Source organism: Arachis hypogaea, chromosome 13 (genome assembly GCF_003086295.3).
Source record: "Arachis hypogaea cultivar Tifrunner chromosome 13, arahy.Tifrunner.gnm2.J5K5, whole genome shotgun sequence".
Taxonomy (NCBI): Eukaryota; Viridiplantae; Streptophyta; class Magnoliopsida; order Fabales; family Fabaceae; genus Arachis; species Arachis hypogaea.
Window position 1 is genome coordinate 13,886,747 of NC_092048.1, and position 15,826 is coordinate 13,902,572.

At 40.0% G+C, this 15,826-nt stretch overlaps 1 protein-coding gene across 3 annotated transcripts; it reads left to right on the plus strand.

Annotated features, from left to right (window-relative positions):
• The first annotated feature begins 884 nt into the window (after positions 1 to 884).
• On the plus strand, positions 885 to 5,461 carry LOC112737357 (uncharacterized). Of its 3 annotated transcripts, XM_072211273.1 has the most exons (6): positions 897 to 1,086; positions 1,840 to 1,883; positions 2,690 to 2,746; positions 3,577 to 3,935; positions 4,009 to 4,796; positions 5,079 to 5,461. In XM_072211273.1, the coding sequence occupies exons 4-5, from the start codon at positions 3,810 to 3,812 to the stop codon at positions 4,651 to 4,653; spliced, it is 771 nt and encodes a 256-aa protein (XP_072067374.1). In that variant the 5' UTR covers positions 897 to 1,086; positions 1,840 to 1,883; positions 2,690 to 2,746; positions 3,577 to 3,809; the 3' UTR covers positions 4,654 to 4,796; positions 5,079 to 5,461. The 3 variants fall into 3 exon arrangements, with proteins under 3 accessions (XP_025643008.1, XP_072067374.1, XP_025643010.1); XM_025787223.3 differs by having other exon boundaries at positions 885 to 1,086; positions 1,255 to 1,883; positions 2,690 to 3,935; XM_025787225.3 differs by lacking the exon at positions 1,840 to 1,883 and having other exon boundaries at positions 939 to 1,086.
• The last annotated feature ends 10,365 nt before the right edge of the window (positions 5,462 to 15,826 follow it).

Sequence of the window (15,826 nt, forward strand, 5' to 3'; positions counted from 1 at the left end):
TTTATATTTACTTTGAAAAAAATTTGATATTTCTGCAGGTAGGGTAGGGTAGGGTAGGGTAGGATTTTGAATTTTAGGGTGCGGGTAGGGTTAGGGTTGAGAGATTCTCAACCCGCGGGTAGGATAAGGTAGAATTTTAATAAAATTTTCAACCTGCGGGTAGGGTTAGGGTAGAGTCCAAACCCTACTCTAGTACTCTACCTACCCATTGCCAGCCCTAGTCGCAAACTGACGTTACAAACAAAAGAGAGTAGAAAAACGAGTTGACATATACAAAAACATAGAACAGAGGAAAGAAGTGCGGAACAAAGAGTGGGACAAGGGGAGGATGATCTAGCGATTAGAGGGAGCAATGATGAAGGAAGAGGACAATAGTAAAAAAAGATAAAAAAAATCGAAAAAAATGAGGTTAGAATTAAGATAAAACTGACAATTTATAAAAATATTTAAAAATGAAAGTGTCAAAATATGTGTTTTGTGGATCATGTTTCGATGTCTTTGATTTGAGAGAAAATATTAAAAATATGTATTTTATGTATATTTATGTATTACTATATCAGTAAAAAAATATGTATTATAACAAATAAATAATGTACATGTGCTCTTTAACCATATTTCTAATAGAAGTCCAAAATGGTATTTTAAGGTGTATTTTTTTAGTCAATAAATAATTACACACTGTTTGGTTCAATAGAAAACAGAAAGAAAGAAAATGTAATGAAGAAAAATGGACAGAAAACTTCATTTTTCATTGTTTGGATGTGAATAGAAATCGAAAGGAAAGGGAAAATAGTGGCGTGGGACCCACATTCAACTTTTCCTTCCAAAGTTGCGAAGAAAACTAATGACAACTCTACAATGAAAGTAAAATGACAAATTTACCCATGCTGTTAACATTGAAGAAAAATTCCTAATGTAAGCTATCTGTCTCTGAAACTTGGAGAGACTTCTCTTCTCCAGTACATCTTCATCGTTGTGCTCGACAGTGCTACCGCAGCTTCATTTTCGTTGTCCACAAGCCACGGTAGTTTCGTCATCGTCGTGACAGCTCCTTCTCCTCTTCATCCTTGCAAATTCAAGCTAAAGGTGAGTTCTTTTTCGTTCGATTTTGTACTTTTTCCAAAAACAAACTGGAAAAATAATATAATCATGCACATAGTATGTGCTCTTTTTTTTTTTCAACTGAGATCCTCTTGCTTTGGTTTCTTATTATTGTTCCTCAAATCCACCGTTTTGTGCATGCTTGCTTGCTAGGGTTCAACCTGTGAAATCTGAATACTCCATAGAGTTCGACAGTAGAGGGTACCTGCTACCTAGTGTTTGGCTTGTGTGTGTTGGTGATCCCCGTTTGGGTATTGTTGCTATATTCAAAAGTTGAATTAATATATATGATATTGTGAACTATTTTCTTTATTGATTTCTGCATGTTTGATTTCGTAATTTTATTTTTTATTTCTTCTCCTCTTTTTAATTTTGATTTGATTTCTTCATTACTGCTTCATTTGCAACCAAGTGTAGTGATTAGCTAAATCAATATTATAGTTATAGTTTATTCAAAAGTCCAAAGCTTCCTAAATGGTAAAAAAAATCATAAACTAAAAATTTTTTTGATGACCCAAAAGCATAAAACATGATTAAAATTGAACACACCCAATCCCAAATCCCCCATCATGAAAGAGCCAAAAAATTGTAATAACAAAGGAAAAAAGGTCACTTCTTTTAACCAAACAGTGAAAAAAAAAAAGAATTAGCTAAGAGTTAAAGTGGTTAAATTGGAAGTGAAAAACTTTGTTTACAGAATGCTTATGTTTTGTTAGGATTTTTTTTTTTTTGAATCAGATCGCTTTCAGTTTCAAGTTCAAGTTCAAAGGTTCAAAGAGAAGGTACTAACTTAAGAGTACCTACATGGGAGTACATATCATTCTTTATCTTTAGAAATTGTTTGTAAATTGCTATTTATTATTTGAGTTTTTAGTTTTGTTTTAGGTTAAGAATTTTTAAATTGAAACAAGACAAATGAAATAATTAATGAATTATAGGGTAAATAATTAAAGGTTAAAAATTTAATACGAAAAATATTTATTGTGTGAAAGTATGTTCATTTTTTCAACTGGTTAGATCTTATCTTCAGTTGCTATGATTATTTTATTTTAATTTTTGTATTAAAATAATATGAAAAAAACGACCATTACTATAGGTATAAAATATTTGGACATTCCTCTCTTTAGGATCTTTGATAAAATTTAAAGAAAATTAATGGACATAGAACATAGCACATACATGTTGAAACCTTAAATTTTTTTTGAATGTCATCATGAGTATTTTAGTCTATCTTTCTTTTTATGATGAAATTCAAATTATACAAAAGTTCTTTAAATTAAATGGCTTTTCTTACTTGTCTCTGGATATAATGTGTTATTAATTGTCCATGGTTTAGTTGTTACTAATTTCTAAATAGCTAAGCAAAATAATGTGCTTATTTCATTGGTGCACTTACAAAGCGTTTGTTCTACGTATCTTGAACCCATTCTTTTAGAAATTATACTAAATCCTGTGTTGGTTAACTTATTTTTTACCGTCTAAATTATTAAGTGTTGTTGGTAGCTAAGTCCACTTAATTTTGGTGATAAATTAATGCATTAATTAATATGCCATGTGCCTTACAGTGTATGTTTATTATTTATGACAGAGAGCTTTGGCATTGAGTTTGCCATTTAGGCGTTGGAGATAAGTGTCTCATAACAAGGTATGTTTATATTGCGTAAGGTGAAACCATATTTTCTCGGCATTTAGTTTCGTTTTTTTTTTCTTCAACAAATGAATTGTTAGAATGTAACAAGATATGTTACTTTCTGTTTACTTTTACTATCGATCTATCCATTTTAAACATTATATTTTCATAGATGGATAACAAAAATATCAAATTCCCAAAGGTCTATAATAGTGTAATTTATAAAATTGTCTACATAAATTCAAATTCATAGAGACAGTACTTTAATTTGTGTATACAACTGTTGTAAGAAAATTTTATCTAGGCGATGCTGGATTTATGCTAAAGCATGGGGTACTTACACCATATAGAGGTGTTCGGTATCACCTAAAAGAGTATTCAGTACGTGAGTCCCAAAATCCGAAAGAACTATTCAACCATTGCCATTCTTCATTACGAAATGTCATCGAAAGATGTTTCAGAGTTCTAAAGAAAAGATTCCCAATTATAACTGGTGACACTGAACCTTATTATTCGTTTGAAACTATGAGAGACATTTTTTTAGCATGTTGTATATTGCATAACTTTTTAATGGGTGTCGATATTGATCAATCTATAATTGAGGCGGTTGACCAAGAATTGCTACAAGAACGCAACATAGATAGATCACAATCAAATCAACAACGTGATGAGGAATATAGATATGCAGCAATGCTACGAGATAATATTGCAGCTGAAATGTGGAATGTGTATCAAACTTTATAAGTGATTATGTGATTATATGTTTCCTTTATATGAATATGTAAATATCTGTATTTTACAGTCAAAATTGTTTAATTAGATTTTTTTGAGGGATTTTTTTACAGGTTAAGTAATGCCAAATAAAGAAAATAAAACAACAGAAGCTAATCAATTTTCTAAAGACAACTTAAGATGGTCTGATGAGATGAATGAAGTTCTGCTGAATGTATTAGCAGAAGAAGCATTGAAAGGTAATAGACACGATGGCTCGTAAACAATTAAAGCATATGTTAATGTTGTGAAGACTTTGAGCTTAGCAATAGGCCCACACATAACAAAGAACCACATTAAGAATAGAATGAAGACATTGAAAGTTCATTTTGCTGAGACATATGACTTATTTCATCATTTAAGTGGATTTGCATGGAATCCTGTTACTAGAAAGTTTGAAGCTGAAGAAGAAGAGTGGCAAGACTTTATTAAGGTATCTTATACTTTTTTATTACTTATACATATGACCAAGTTAGTTACAATAACTTTAACATTTCTTTATGCAGGAGAAACCACATGCAGAAAAATGGAAGAAAATGCAAATTAAGCATTATGATACTTTGAAGGAGTTGTTCGTAGCTGATAGAGCTACTGGTAAAGGGGCTACTACTTCACGAGAAAGAATTCAACAACTTGATAGAGATCACATTGATTTGAATGACTCGTTTGAAAACATTGGATTTTCTGACATAGATGTTAATATGGGACATGATACCCCAACGTTTTCTGCTAATTTAGATTCACCAAGTGCTCTTCATAGTCAACCAAATCAATTAGGTGGGACTTCAACATCAAGAGGAATAGAGCGTAAGTCTCCTATGAATGATTTTTTGGAGGCACAATATGAGAAAGTTGCTTTGGAAATTACTACCATGGCCGATGCTGTCAAAGAGGGTAGTTATCTATCTAGCAAGCTACATGACGTAGCTCAGAGGCAGGTTGAATCAGCTGAGAGACAAGCTTCTGTGGCTGAGAGACAAGTTTCGGTTGTCGAAAAACAAATGTCGTTAATTGAAAGACAAGTTGCAATTGTTGAAAAAGGGTTAGCTATTATGCAACAAAGTAGGCCTCGCCTTTATAGCGAATCAGATGTATGGAATATGTTGACTGAATTGGGTCTGATTGGCTCAGCTCGAATGCAGTGTTATTAGTTTTTTTGTGAAAATGAGCAGAAAAAGCGCCAAATTTTTGGGATCCCACCTGAAATGCGATTGGATGCTCTTTTTCATTTCATGACAGCTACTGGTGTTCGCTTAGGAGATATGGTACTTCCATAAAACATTAACCATTAGAGGTATAACTTTCATACGCATTTAATTTCTGATTAATTTCAGGTTATTGCTTTCATTAATTGATTATGTGTTTCTGAGTGCCATATACTATGGGTATATCTTGATGTATTTAAAGAAGATATCATTTTTTGTTTTATTTATGTTAACCATGGTAGGAAATCACGTTATGTATATATACTTTGAGATTGATTGGTTGTTTAAATAGAAAGACATCGATAAAATAGATTATCATGATCAACTCTGATCTTTGAATTAATTTGTCTTTGTTGTATATGCTCGTGCAGGAATCATAATACTTGAAAATGTTTGGGAACAACAAGTACACTGCTTAGTACAAGTAGCTATCGATCATGTGTTAATATTTTTGACTCGGAGAAACTTTATTTTTTTGAAGTAGATGAGTACAGATGGCTCAAGCTATGTAGAATTGATTTTTTGGAAGTAGGCGATGACGCTGACCACGAAGTAATACCCTTTTAAAAAGTGTTATCTGGTGATAAAATAGTACTCTCTAGGAGTTCTTTTGGTTATTACTTTTTTGGCGTTTTGTTATATGTCTATAAAAATTGTATATGATTTTTGGTCGCACGTACTTGAAAAGAAATGCTACCCACTTTTGATAATATTTTATTTTGTAAATTCAATTTAGTGAAACTTTTTTTAAATATGCTTAAGGAGATTAATGATGTAAAGTATGAGTAGTTTTTATTATTCTCTTACAAGATTATTTATTTATATATTTTTAAAAAGAATAATATATATTTTTATTTATGACATTAAAAGATAATAGAAAAGAATGAATTCAAAAAAATATTATTGTTAACGAAGATAACACGTTAAAATTTTGAAATATAATTTGGATATTTTTTTATTAAAAAAATAATTTAAATACATTGGTATATTATAATTTATATATAATATAAAGAAGGGTATTGTTCATACCCTAGCCCAACGATAAGGCCCAGGTACAAATAAAAGACCCAATCTGAAGGATTGAGCCTCACCTAGCACCGACCTTCCTCCTGCGAAGTCGGTTCTTGCCACGACTTACCCTGAAGAAGTCGGGGACGAGAGTTAGCTGGCAGATAAACATTCGCTTGAGTGAGTAACTGTCCATAGAATCTCTCTAACCACTTCCAAGAGTCATATCCTAACCTCCCCGAGATACAGGGATGGTTAACACCCTAAAAAAGTGGCACTACTTCAACGGTGGTTATTGGTTCACCACTATAAATACACTGACACCTCTCAGGTATCTCTAAGTCCCAATACTCTATAGATCTGCTCACACTCTTACTGACTTAGGCATCGGAGTGTCTTTGCAGCTACCACCCCCATTCGTTCACACTCACAAGTCGGACGGAGGCCCCAAGACGCTGACCCGCTTGAAGGCTTCCTTCCTCAGATGATTGGGCCAACCCAGAAAGTCCAGCCCAACAATCTCCGGTTACCCATCGTGACATTGGTGCCGTTGTCGGGGACCCGAGAGATTAACCAGTAATGGCGGACAGATCCCCTGAGGAGGGTCATGTGGAGACAGATTCCGAACAAGAAAATCTGGACACCAGAAATAATGACGTGGACCTAACCCTCCACCAGGGAACCAACGATCAACACAGAGAGGGTACCTCCGGAGTCAAAACTCTGAAGGTAAATTCCTCAGAAGGGCGCGAATCGGAGAAGGACGGACAGTCCCACGCAACTGAACTCATGGGATTAGTCCATGTCCACCAAAGTCGCTTGGAACAGCTAGAACAGGAACGGGAGCGACAAAGGGAGATAGAAAAGCACCTAAGAGAGGAGATGGATCGACGAAAAGAGTTAGAGAAAAAACTCTTAAAGTTAGAATCCTCCCTCAAAAGGTCGGAACTCCCGTGACGATAGAGAAGAGTCGCCCCCAGGAGGGGAGGATCCTTTTAGTGAGGACATAATGAGGGCAAAAGTTCCAAGAAACTTTAAAAGCCCCGATATGGACCTCTATGACGGAACCACAGATCCGAAGCATCATTTAAGCAACTTTAAAAGTCGAATGTATCTGGCTGATGCTTCTGATGCGACGCGCTGCAAAGTTTTCCCGACCACCTTATCGAAAGCAGCGATGAAGTGGTTCGATAGCCTCCCCCCGAGGTCGGTCACCAGTTTTGAAGACCTCTCAAGGAAGTTCCTGATGAGGTTCTCCATCCAGAAGGACAAAGTAAAACATGCGCCAAGTCTCCTGGGAATAAAACAGGAGGTCAGAGAATCCCTACGAGCCTATATGGAAAGGTTCAACAAAGCATGTCTAGAAATCCAAGACCTGCCCACCGAGGTAGTCATAATGGGGTTAGTCAATGGGCTTAGAGAAGGTCCCTTCTCACAGTCCATATCTAAAAGACACCCCACCTCCTTAAGTGATGTACAGGAAAGAGCTGAAAAGTACATCAACATGGAGGAAAATGCTAGACTGAGAGATTCGAGTTGGCGACCTGGGCATCTCCCCTCAACAAAAGAGAGGGAGAGGGAACCCAAGAAGAAGGAAGAGCTCGGTCTCGATAGACCAAGAAAATATCACTCTTATACTCCTCTAAAGGTTTCTATAGTGGATGTATACAGAGAGATTTGCAATACTGAAAGGCTGCCACCTCCCAGGCCCATTAAAAATAAGAAAGGGGGGAGTCGCAGCGACTACTGTGAGTACCATAAAATATATGGTCACTCGACAAATGACTGTTACGACCTCAAAAATGTGATAGAAAAGCTGGCTAGAGAAGGTCGGCTTGACAGATATCTCATAGAAATGTCGGACAGTCATGGGAAAAGAAAGCGGGACGATGTGGACAGAAGAGACCCACCACCGCATACTCCGGAGAGACATATCCATATGATCTCAGGAGGGTTCGCGGGAGGGGGACTCACCAAATCCTCTCGCAAAAGGCATCTCAAACGAGTCTACCAGGTCGGAGGAGAATCATCTGACCTCCCTACCATTTCATTCACAAAAGAGGATGGGCAAGGAATAATTCCTGGACACGACGATCCAGTGGTAATAACCATGATCCTGGCAAATGCCCATCTCCACAGAACCCTAGTAGACCAAGGAAGCTCAGCGGACATCCTTTTCAAGCCCACTTTTGACAAACTAGGGTTGGATGAGAAAGAATTAAGAGCCTACCCCGACACCTTGTACGGACTAGGCGACACACCAAAAAGACCACTAGGATTTCTACCCCTACACACTACCTTTGGAAAAGGAGAAAAATCCAAAACTCTGAGTATAGACTTTATAGTCATCGACGTAGGGTCAGCATACAATGCTTTAATCGGCAGAGCCACCCTTAATCGACTCGGAGCAGTGGTGTCCACTCCCCACCTTTGCATGAAATTCCCGACCTCAGCGGGAATAGCAACGGTGAAGGGAGATCAGAAATTGGCAAGGAAATGCTACAATGAAAGCCTGAACCTAGGGGGAAAAGGCAAAGAAGTTCACACCATAGAGCTCGGCGGTACAAAGGCTAGAGAAGAGCTGCGACCACAGTCGGGAGGAAAAACCGAAGAAATACAGGTCGGTCAAGAGGAAGGGAAAAATACCAACATAGGAGCCAACCTAAGGGAAACCCTAAAACAAGGGTTGACTAAACTCCTAAGAGACAATTCCGACCTCTTTGCTTGGAAAGCCTCCGACATGCCCGGGATAAACCCCAAGCTCATGTCCCACAAGCTCTCGGTATACCCAGGGTCCCGACCTGTACAACAAAGAAGACGCAAGCTCGGCCCGGGACGAGCCCTAGTAGTAGAAGAACAAGTACAGGCACTCTTAGAAGCCGGCTTCATCAGAGAAGTTAAATATCCAACATGGCTAGCCAATGTAGTGCTAGTCAAAAAGCAAAATGGCAAATAGAGAATGTGTGTCGACTACACCGATTTAAATAAGGCATGTCCTAAGGACCCTTATCCACTACCAAATATTGATACCCTAGTAGACTCTAGCTCGGGATATCAATACTTATCGTTCATGGATGCCTACTCGGGTTATAACCAAATCCCGATGTATGAGCCCGACCAGGAGAAAACATCATTCATCACGCCCAGAGCTAATTTCTGTTATGTGGTCATGCCATTTGGATTGAAAAATGCAGGGGCTACATATCAGAGGCTGATGAATAAGGTGTTCGCTTCTCACCTTGGAAGCTTAATGGAAGTCTACGTTGACGACATGCTAGTAAAAACTAAGGGAGAAATCGACCTCTTGACAGACCTCTCGCAAGTCTTTGACATCATAAGGTCACACGGGATGAGACTAAATCCTGCAAAGTGTGCCTTCGAGGTAGAAGCTGGAAAATTTCTGGGTTTTATGCTAACACAGAGAGGGATTGAGGCAAATCCCGATAAGTGTAAAGCTATCCTGGAAATGAAGACCCTGACTTGCTTAAGAGAGGTCTAGCAGCTAAATGGCCAACTTGCAGCCCTCTCCAGATTCTTGGCAGGATCAGCACTAAAATCCCTTCCACTATTCTCCTTATTGAGAAAGGGATGTCAGTTCGAGTGGACTCCTGAATGCGAAGAGGCGTTCCAGGAGTTCAAGAGATTCTTGAGTCAACCTCCGGTTCTGACCCGACCTGTAGTTGGAGAAGACCTCGTCCTATACTTATCTGTAGCAGACAAGGCTGTCGCGTCGGCCCTGATAAGAGAAGACGAGGTCGGTCAGCATCCAGTGTATTTCATCAGCAAAGTTCTACAAGGCCCCGAACTAAGGTACCACAAACTAGAGAAGTTTGCCTACTCCTTAGTGGTAGCCTCACGAAGGCTACGGCCTTACTTTCAAGCTCATACAATAAGAGTCCACACGAACCAACCCATGAAGCAAATCCTCCAAAAGACGGATGTCGCAGGGAGAATGGTTCAATGGGCAATAGAGCTCTCCGAGTTCGACTTGAGGTACGAAACTCGGATGGCAATTAAAGCCCAATGCCTTACCGACTTCATAGCAGAGTATGCAGGAGATCAAGAGAATAAGCCAACTGCATGGGAACTCTATGTAGACGGATCCTCAAATAAAACAGGAAGCGGTGCAGGCATAATATTAGTGGACGAAAGGGAAACCCAAATAGAGGTTTCCCTCAAATTTGAATTCCCAGCTTCAAATAATCAGGCAGAATATGAAGCCCTGATTGCCGGGTTGAAGCTGGCAGAAGAAGTCGGTGCTACAAAAGTGATGATATATAGCGACTCCCAAGTGGTGACCTCCCAGATAAGTGGAGAATATCAGGCAAAAGACCCAAACATGAAGAGGTACTTGGAAAAAACCCTGGAACATCTTGGGCGCTTTGCGAAAACCGAGGTCAGACATATAACTCGGGATCTAAATAGCATAGCAGACGCCCTATCCAAGTTAGCAAGTACCAAGCCAGGAGGGAATAACAGAAGCCTGATCCAGGAAACTCTCCAGGAACCCTCTGTGGTAAAAATGGAGGAAACGCAAGTGGTCCTTGAGGTAACCGGACTAAACCTCGGATGGATGAACCCCTTGGTCGAATATATGAAATACGACATCCTCCCCAAGGAGGAAAAAGAGGCTAAGAAAATCCGGAGGGAAGCACAACACTACACTCTGGTGAAAAATATTCTCTATAGAAGGGGAATATCAACACCATTGTTAAAGTGCGTACCGACCTCGAGAACCACGGAGGTATTAGAAGAGGTCCATAACGGGATCTGCGGAAATCATCTTGGAGCCAGGTCGCTAGCCAGAAAAGTAATCCAAGCTGGAATCTACTGGCCGACCTTGCAGAAAGATGCCACAGAATTTGTGAAGAAATGTCAACCATGCCAAATGCATGCAAACTTCCACGTGGCTCCCCCCGAGGAGCTCATCAGTATAACTTCTCCATGGCCCTTCGCAAAGTGGGGAATGGATTTGTTAGGCCCCTTTCCCCAAGCGCCAGGACAAGTTAAATATTTGATCGTGGGAATAGACTACTTCATAAAATGGATAGAAGCAGAACCACTGGCTACCATCACAGCCCAAAGAAGTCAGAGGTTCCTCTACAAAAATATCATCACAAGGTATGGGATCCCTTATTCCATCACTACAGATAATGGAACCCAGTTCACCGACTCTACCTTCAGAAGCCTGGTGGCCAGTATGAAAATCAAACACCAGTTCACCTCGGTGGAACATCCACAAGCCAATGGACAACCTGAGGCAGCCAACAAAGTCATACTGGCAGGGCTGAAGAAAAGACTACAAGAAGCAAAGGGAACCTGGACAGAAGAACTCCCACAAGTGTTGTGGGCTTATCGGACAACGCCACAATCTGCCACTGGAGAAACGCCCTTCCGACTTGTCTATGGGGTAGAAGCTATGATACCAGTAGAAATCAGTGAGCAAAGCCCAAGGGTGATTCTCCATGATGAAATCGGAAACATACAGGGGCACAAAGAGGAGCTAGAGTTGCTCCCCGAAGTCCGAGAACAAGCCCAGATAAGAGAAGCAGCGCTGAAGCAAAGGATGGCTACCAGATACAACAAGAAAGTCATTCGAAGAAGTTTCACATTAAGCGATCTAGTCTTAATCAGAAACGACATAGGAGTCAACAAGTCGGGGGAAGGAAAACTCGCTGCCAACTGGAAAGGACCCTACAAAGTCAGCGAGGTCTTAGGAAAAGGTTATTATAAGGTGACCGACCTAAGCGGCGCCGAGTTACCAAGATCGTGGCATGCTTGTAATATGAAAAGGTACTATAGCTAAGAGCGAACTCTACTCCCTGATGTACTCTTTTTCCAACTTCACGATTTTTTCCCAAACGATAGAGGGTTTTTTTTGAAGAAGGGTTTTTAATGAGGCATCATAGTAGAGGCTAAGGGGGAAAATTATTAAAAAACCTTAGTGGCAGTAAAAGTACCTTCCCAAAATTAATAAAGATCTTTTACAATATCTCTTATAAATTCCTTCTCGTTTATTTTTTCCTACGAAACGCACCGACTTAAGCTCGACAAAACGTGAAAATCCCTTGAACCGACCTAGATGGTCGTCAGGATAAAACGACGAGGTACAAGTCGGCGTAAAGAGGTTATAAAAGTTGATCGTGAGAAACTCGGAGATATTCCGACTTATAAGTCGAAATAAACAACCGAGTAGAAAAGAAAACGCATCGCAAAAATAACCTAAGTCATAAAACTCAATAAAACACCAAGTTGAGTTTAAGGAATAGAAAAAGAGATTGAAAAAACCTAGGAAAAAGCTTAAAAAACTGTCTTAAAATCCTTAAAGCGGAAGGGTTCAGATAGACAGACAAGCCAAAGAAAAGGTTTTCAGAAAAGATCAAGGGAACTTCGAAAAATCAGAAAAGCATGCACATCAAAAGGTGGCTAAAAACCCTTATACCAAAAAAGGGTATTTTTTGTTAAATAAAACCCTTATCCAAAAAAGGGGCAATTATAAATATTTTGTTTACGGCCTTAAAAGGCCAAAGGAAATTGTTCAGTTACCACCACTACCAACAACAAATATAAAAGGTTTAAAAAAGAGGGACTCACAGGCTGGGCCCCCATATAGCCAATAAAGTTATTTTTTCAGAGGAGTAGACGGATCACCACCAGAACCAGGAAGAGTGGTCGGAGCAGCGTCAGGATTAGGGAGAGAAGTATCCATGGGAGTCGGAGAGGAGGACCCTTGGGGCTTCGAGGAACTCGGAGCATCCTTCGAACGAGGAGGGGACTCAATGATTCTTTGCCCTCGAGTCTTCAAATCTGACTCGGTGACAACCTGGGGAACCGAGGGATCAACTATGGCCCCATCAATTACAACCTTGTCGGGATCTAAAGGAGAAAGATCCAAGTCAGGGGCAATGACCCCGACTTACTCCTTAAAAATCCTCCAGGCCTCCTCGGATCCCTCAGCAATAGAGTCCTCCAACTCGGCGTAGGCAGTCCGAGCATTCAGCAAATCTTTTTTAACGACCACAAGGTCCTCAAACAACCTCTGGTAACTCTCCTGCGCTGTCTTCCTCAGGCCCACCTCCATATTACACTGGGCCTGCAGCTTGCTCTCCTTTTCCCGAAGGCTATCTCTCTCCTCCCTCAATTTGGTGACTTCCTTCTTCAACTCCCTTTCATGCTCCTGATACATGAGAAGCCTTCCCTCTAGCTCTTCAACCTTTGAGGTTGAACCCAAAGAGCTAAGAGGGGTCTTCTCAAAAATATCTAAGAACTTGGCACAGACCCCCGCCGCCCTGATACTCTCCTTAGCCAGAGTGGTAAGATGGTTCTGGACAGAAACATCATCCATACCTATACGGGTATGGGGGTAGATGTATTTCCGGATGAATGCAGGGGCATCTACTTTAACCTCACCCTCCAAAGAAGAGCCAGGCTCCAAAGCCTTGCGCTTCTTCCTTTCTGGCTCAGGAGAAGGTCGGGGAGAAGGGGGCGGCTGAGAAGAAGCTGAAGAAGAAATCACAATGGGTTCAGAAGGAGACCCCAAATTTCGGGGAGGAGGAGGAGGAGGAGGAGGAGAGATAACCGCCCTGGCACCACCAGTCCTGGCCCTAGACCTCGCTTTAGCTTCCTGGACCCTCTGGTAAGACTCATTCGAATTCCTCTTCGCCATCTCTGTAAGAACAAATAGTAGCCAAAAGATTAGACAAGTCGGAAAAAGCAAGTCAGACAAGTCGAAAATCCAATAAAAACAAATAAAAGCTACCTAGTTGTGTCTGAACAAAGGTCGGAGAACCCTGGAGAAATTTTTTAGTATCCAGATATGGGGCTCTCCCCCATACTTCTCGGAGGAACCCCACGATGGCTGCCTCCACCTCATCCAGGTCATCCAGACCATATTTTTCACAGGGGGAGGCCTCCAACCAATACAGAGGAAAGCGAGGGGAAGAATTCTCATCCAGAAAAAAGGGGTGGTGACCCTCTACAGCTTGCACTTTGAAAAAATAATTTTTGAAGTCATGAAAAGATTCATCAAAAAGGGTGAAAACTCTCCGGCCTTGAATAGCCCGGAAGGACACCCATTGTTGTTTATTATTCTGCCTACTGAAGGGCTTGGCCATATGAAAAAGATAGAAGAAAATCCTCAAGGAAGTCGGAAACTCCAGGGCTTGGCTGATAAACTGGTAAATTTTCAAAAAACCCCAAGAGTTGGGGTGAAGCTGAGTAGGAGCAACTCGACAGTGACGTAACACCGACATTTCGAAGTCAGAAAATGGAAGAAAAACACCCAAATGGGTAATCATGCTTTCGTACATAAAAAAGAAATGAGGGGCTGCCTCAGTGACCCTCCCGAAGCACACCCGGTCCTCCGGACCCGGGACCACTAACTCGTACTTCGGCTCATCCTCCTCAGAAGTACAAAGCCTGTGATGAGTGCGAATGTGGGTGACAAATTCGGCGTCAACCAAAGGTTCCTCTCCTAAAACTGTGACATCGACCCATTGAGCAAGAATTTCTACGGATGCCATTGTTTTTCCTAAAAGGTGAGAAAAACCTACAAAGGAAAAAGAAAAAGAAAAATAAAAAATATGGTCTCTAAGGGGAATACGGAGTCAGAACCTACGAACCGACTTCTCTCTAAGAAATAAAAGCATGCAAGCAAGAAGCATTTTTCGTGGAAAAGAGAGAAAAAGACTAACCTTTGTCCGGGAGAGAGTGAAAGGCAAGGTAAAAGCCTTCGAAACGGAGGTTGCACCACGAACAAATGAAGAAGAAGAGGAAAATTCGAAAAATCGCAGAAACGAAACAACGAAAGAGAGGGAAAGTATTTATAAAAATGCTAGGGGCACAATGGTAAAAACGGAGCAGTCATTAATAAGAATGCACCGTTACCAAGGCCATCAATCCCTACGCAAATCCCTAACGGACGCGACGCATGATTAGACGTAACTGTAAGAACCAAAAGGTCACGAAAAGTCACGTCGGTTCCAGACCATCACGTCGGTCCTCCAACAAGTCGGCTACGACCCTGAGTAGAATACTCGAACCCAAATCTTAAAAGAAATTGGGCTCGAGTAGGGGTACTGTTCATACCCTGCCCCAACGATAAGGCTCAGGTACAAATAAAAGGCCCAATCTGAAGGATTGAGCCTCACTTAGCACCGACCTTCCTCCTGCGAAGTCGGTTCTTGCCACGACTTACCCTGAAGAAGTCGGGGACGAGAGTTAGCTGGCAGATAAACATTCGCTTGAGTGAGTAACTGTCCCTAGAATCTCTCTAACCACTTCCAAGAGTCATATCCTAACCTCCCCGAGATACAGGGACGGTTAACACCCTAAAAAAGTGGCACTACTTCAACGGTGGTTATTGGTTCACCACTATAAATACACTGACACCTCTCAAGTATCTCTAAGTCCCAATACTCTCTAGATCTGCTCACACTCTTGCTGACTTAGGCATCGGAGTGTCTTTGCAGATACCACCCCCATTCGTTCACACTCACAAGTCGGACGGAGGCCCCAAGACGCTGACCCGCTCGAAGGCTTCCTTCCTCAGACGATTGGGCCAACCCAGCAAGTCTTGCCCAACAATCTCCGGTTACCCATCGTAACAGGTATTAATGTAATTTTACTTGGATATGATTTTCTCTCTTCTTACTTTTCCTTTCATCCAAACACAAGAAAAATTTTCTTTTATTTTCTTTCCATCCATTTTCTCTTCATCCAAACAATATAAAAAAAATTAACTTTTCCTTTTATTTTCTTTCCTTCTATTTTATTTTTTTTCTTTTATTTTCCATCTTCCATCCAAACAAAGTGTTAAAGTTGTTAAAGGTAAGAGAAATAAAAAATACTGTATAATATATTAATTTTTTTACTTTTTTATTTTGAATAAGGCAAGTTATTCATGTGTTTATAAGTGTTAAAAATTCGAATTCAATTTTATATTTATATATTAATTTATTAGTTAATAATAAACTTTTAAATGAAGTAATTTTGAGTTTATCAAAATAAAAATATATGAGAAATAAAAAAAAAAATTTACATTTTATTAGATTTTTTTTTTATTTTCTCGTGACCCTGATTAATAAGAGTTGCAAGATATTTTCTTCATTTT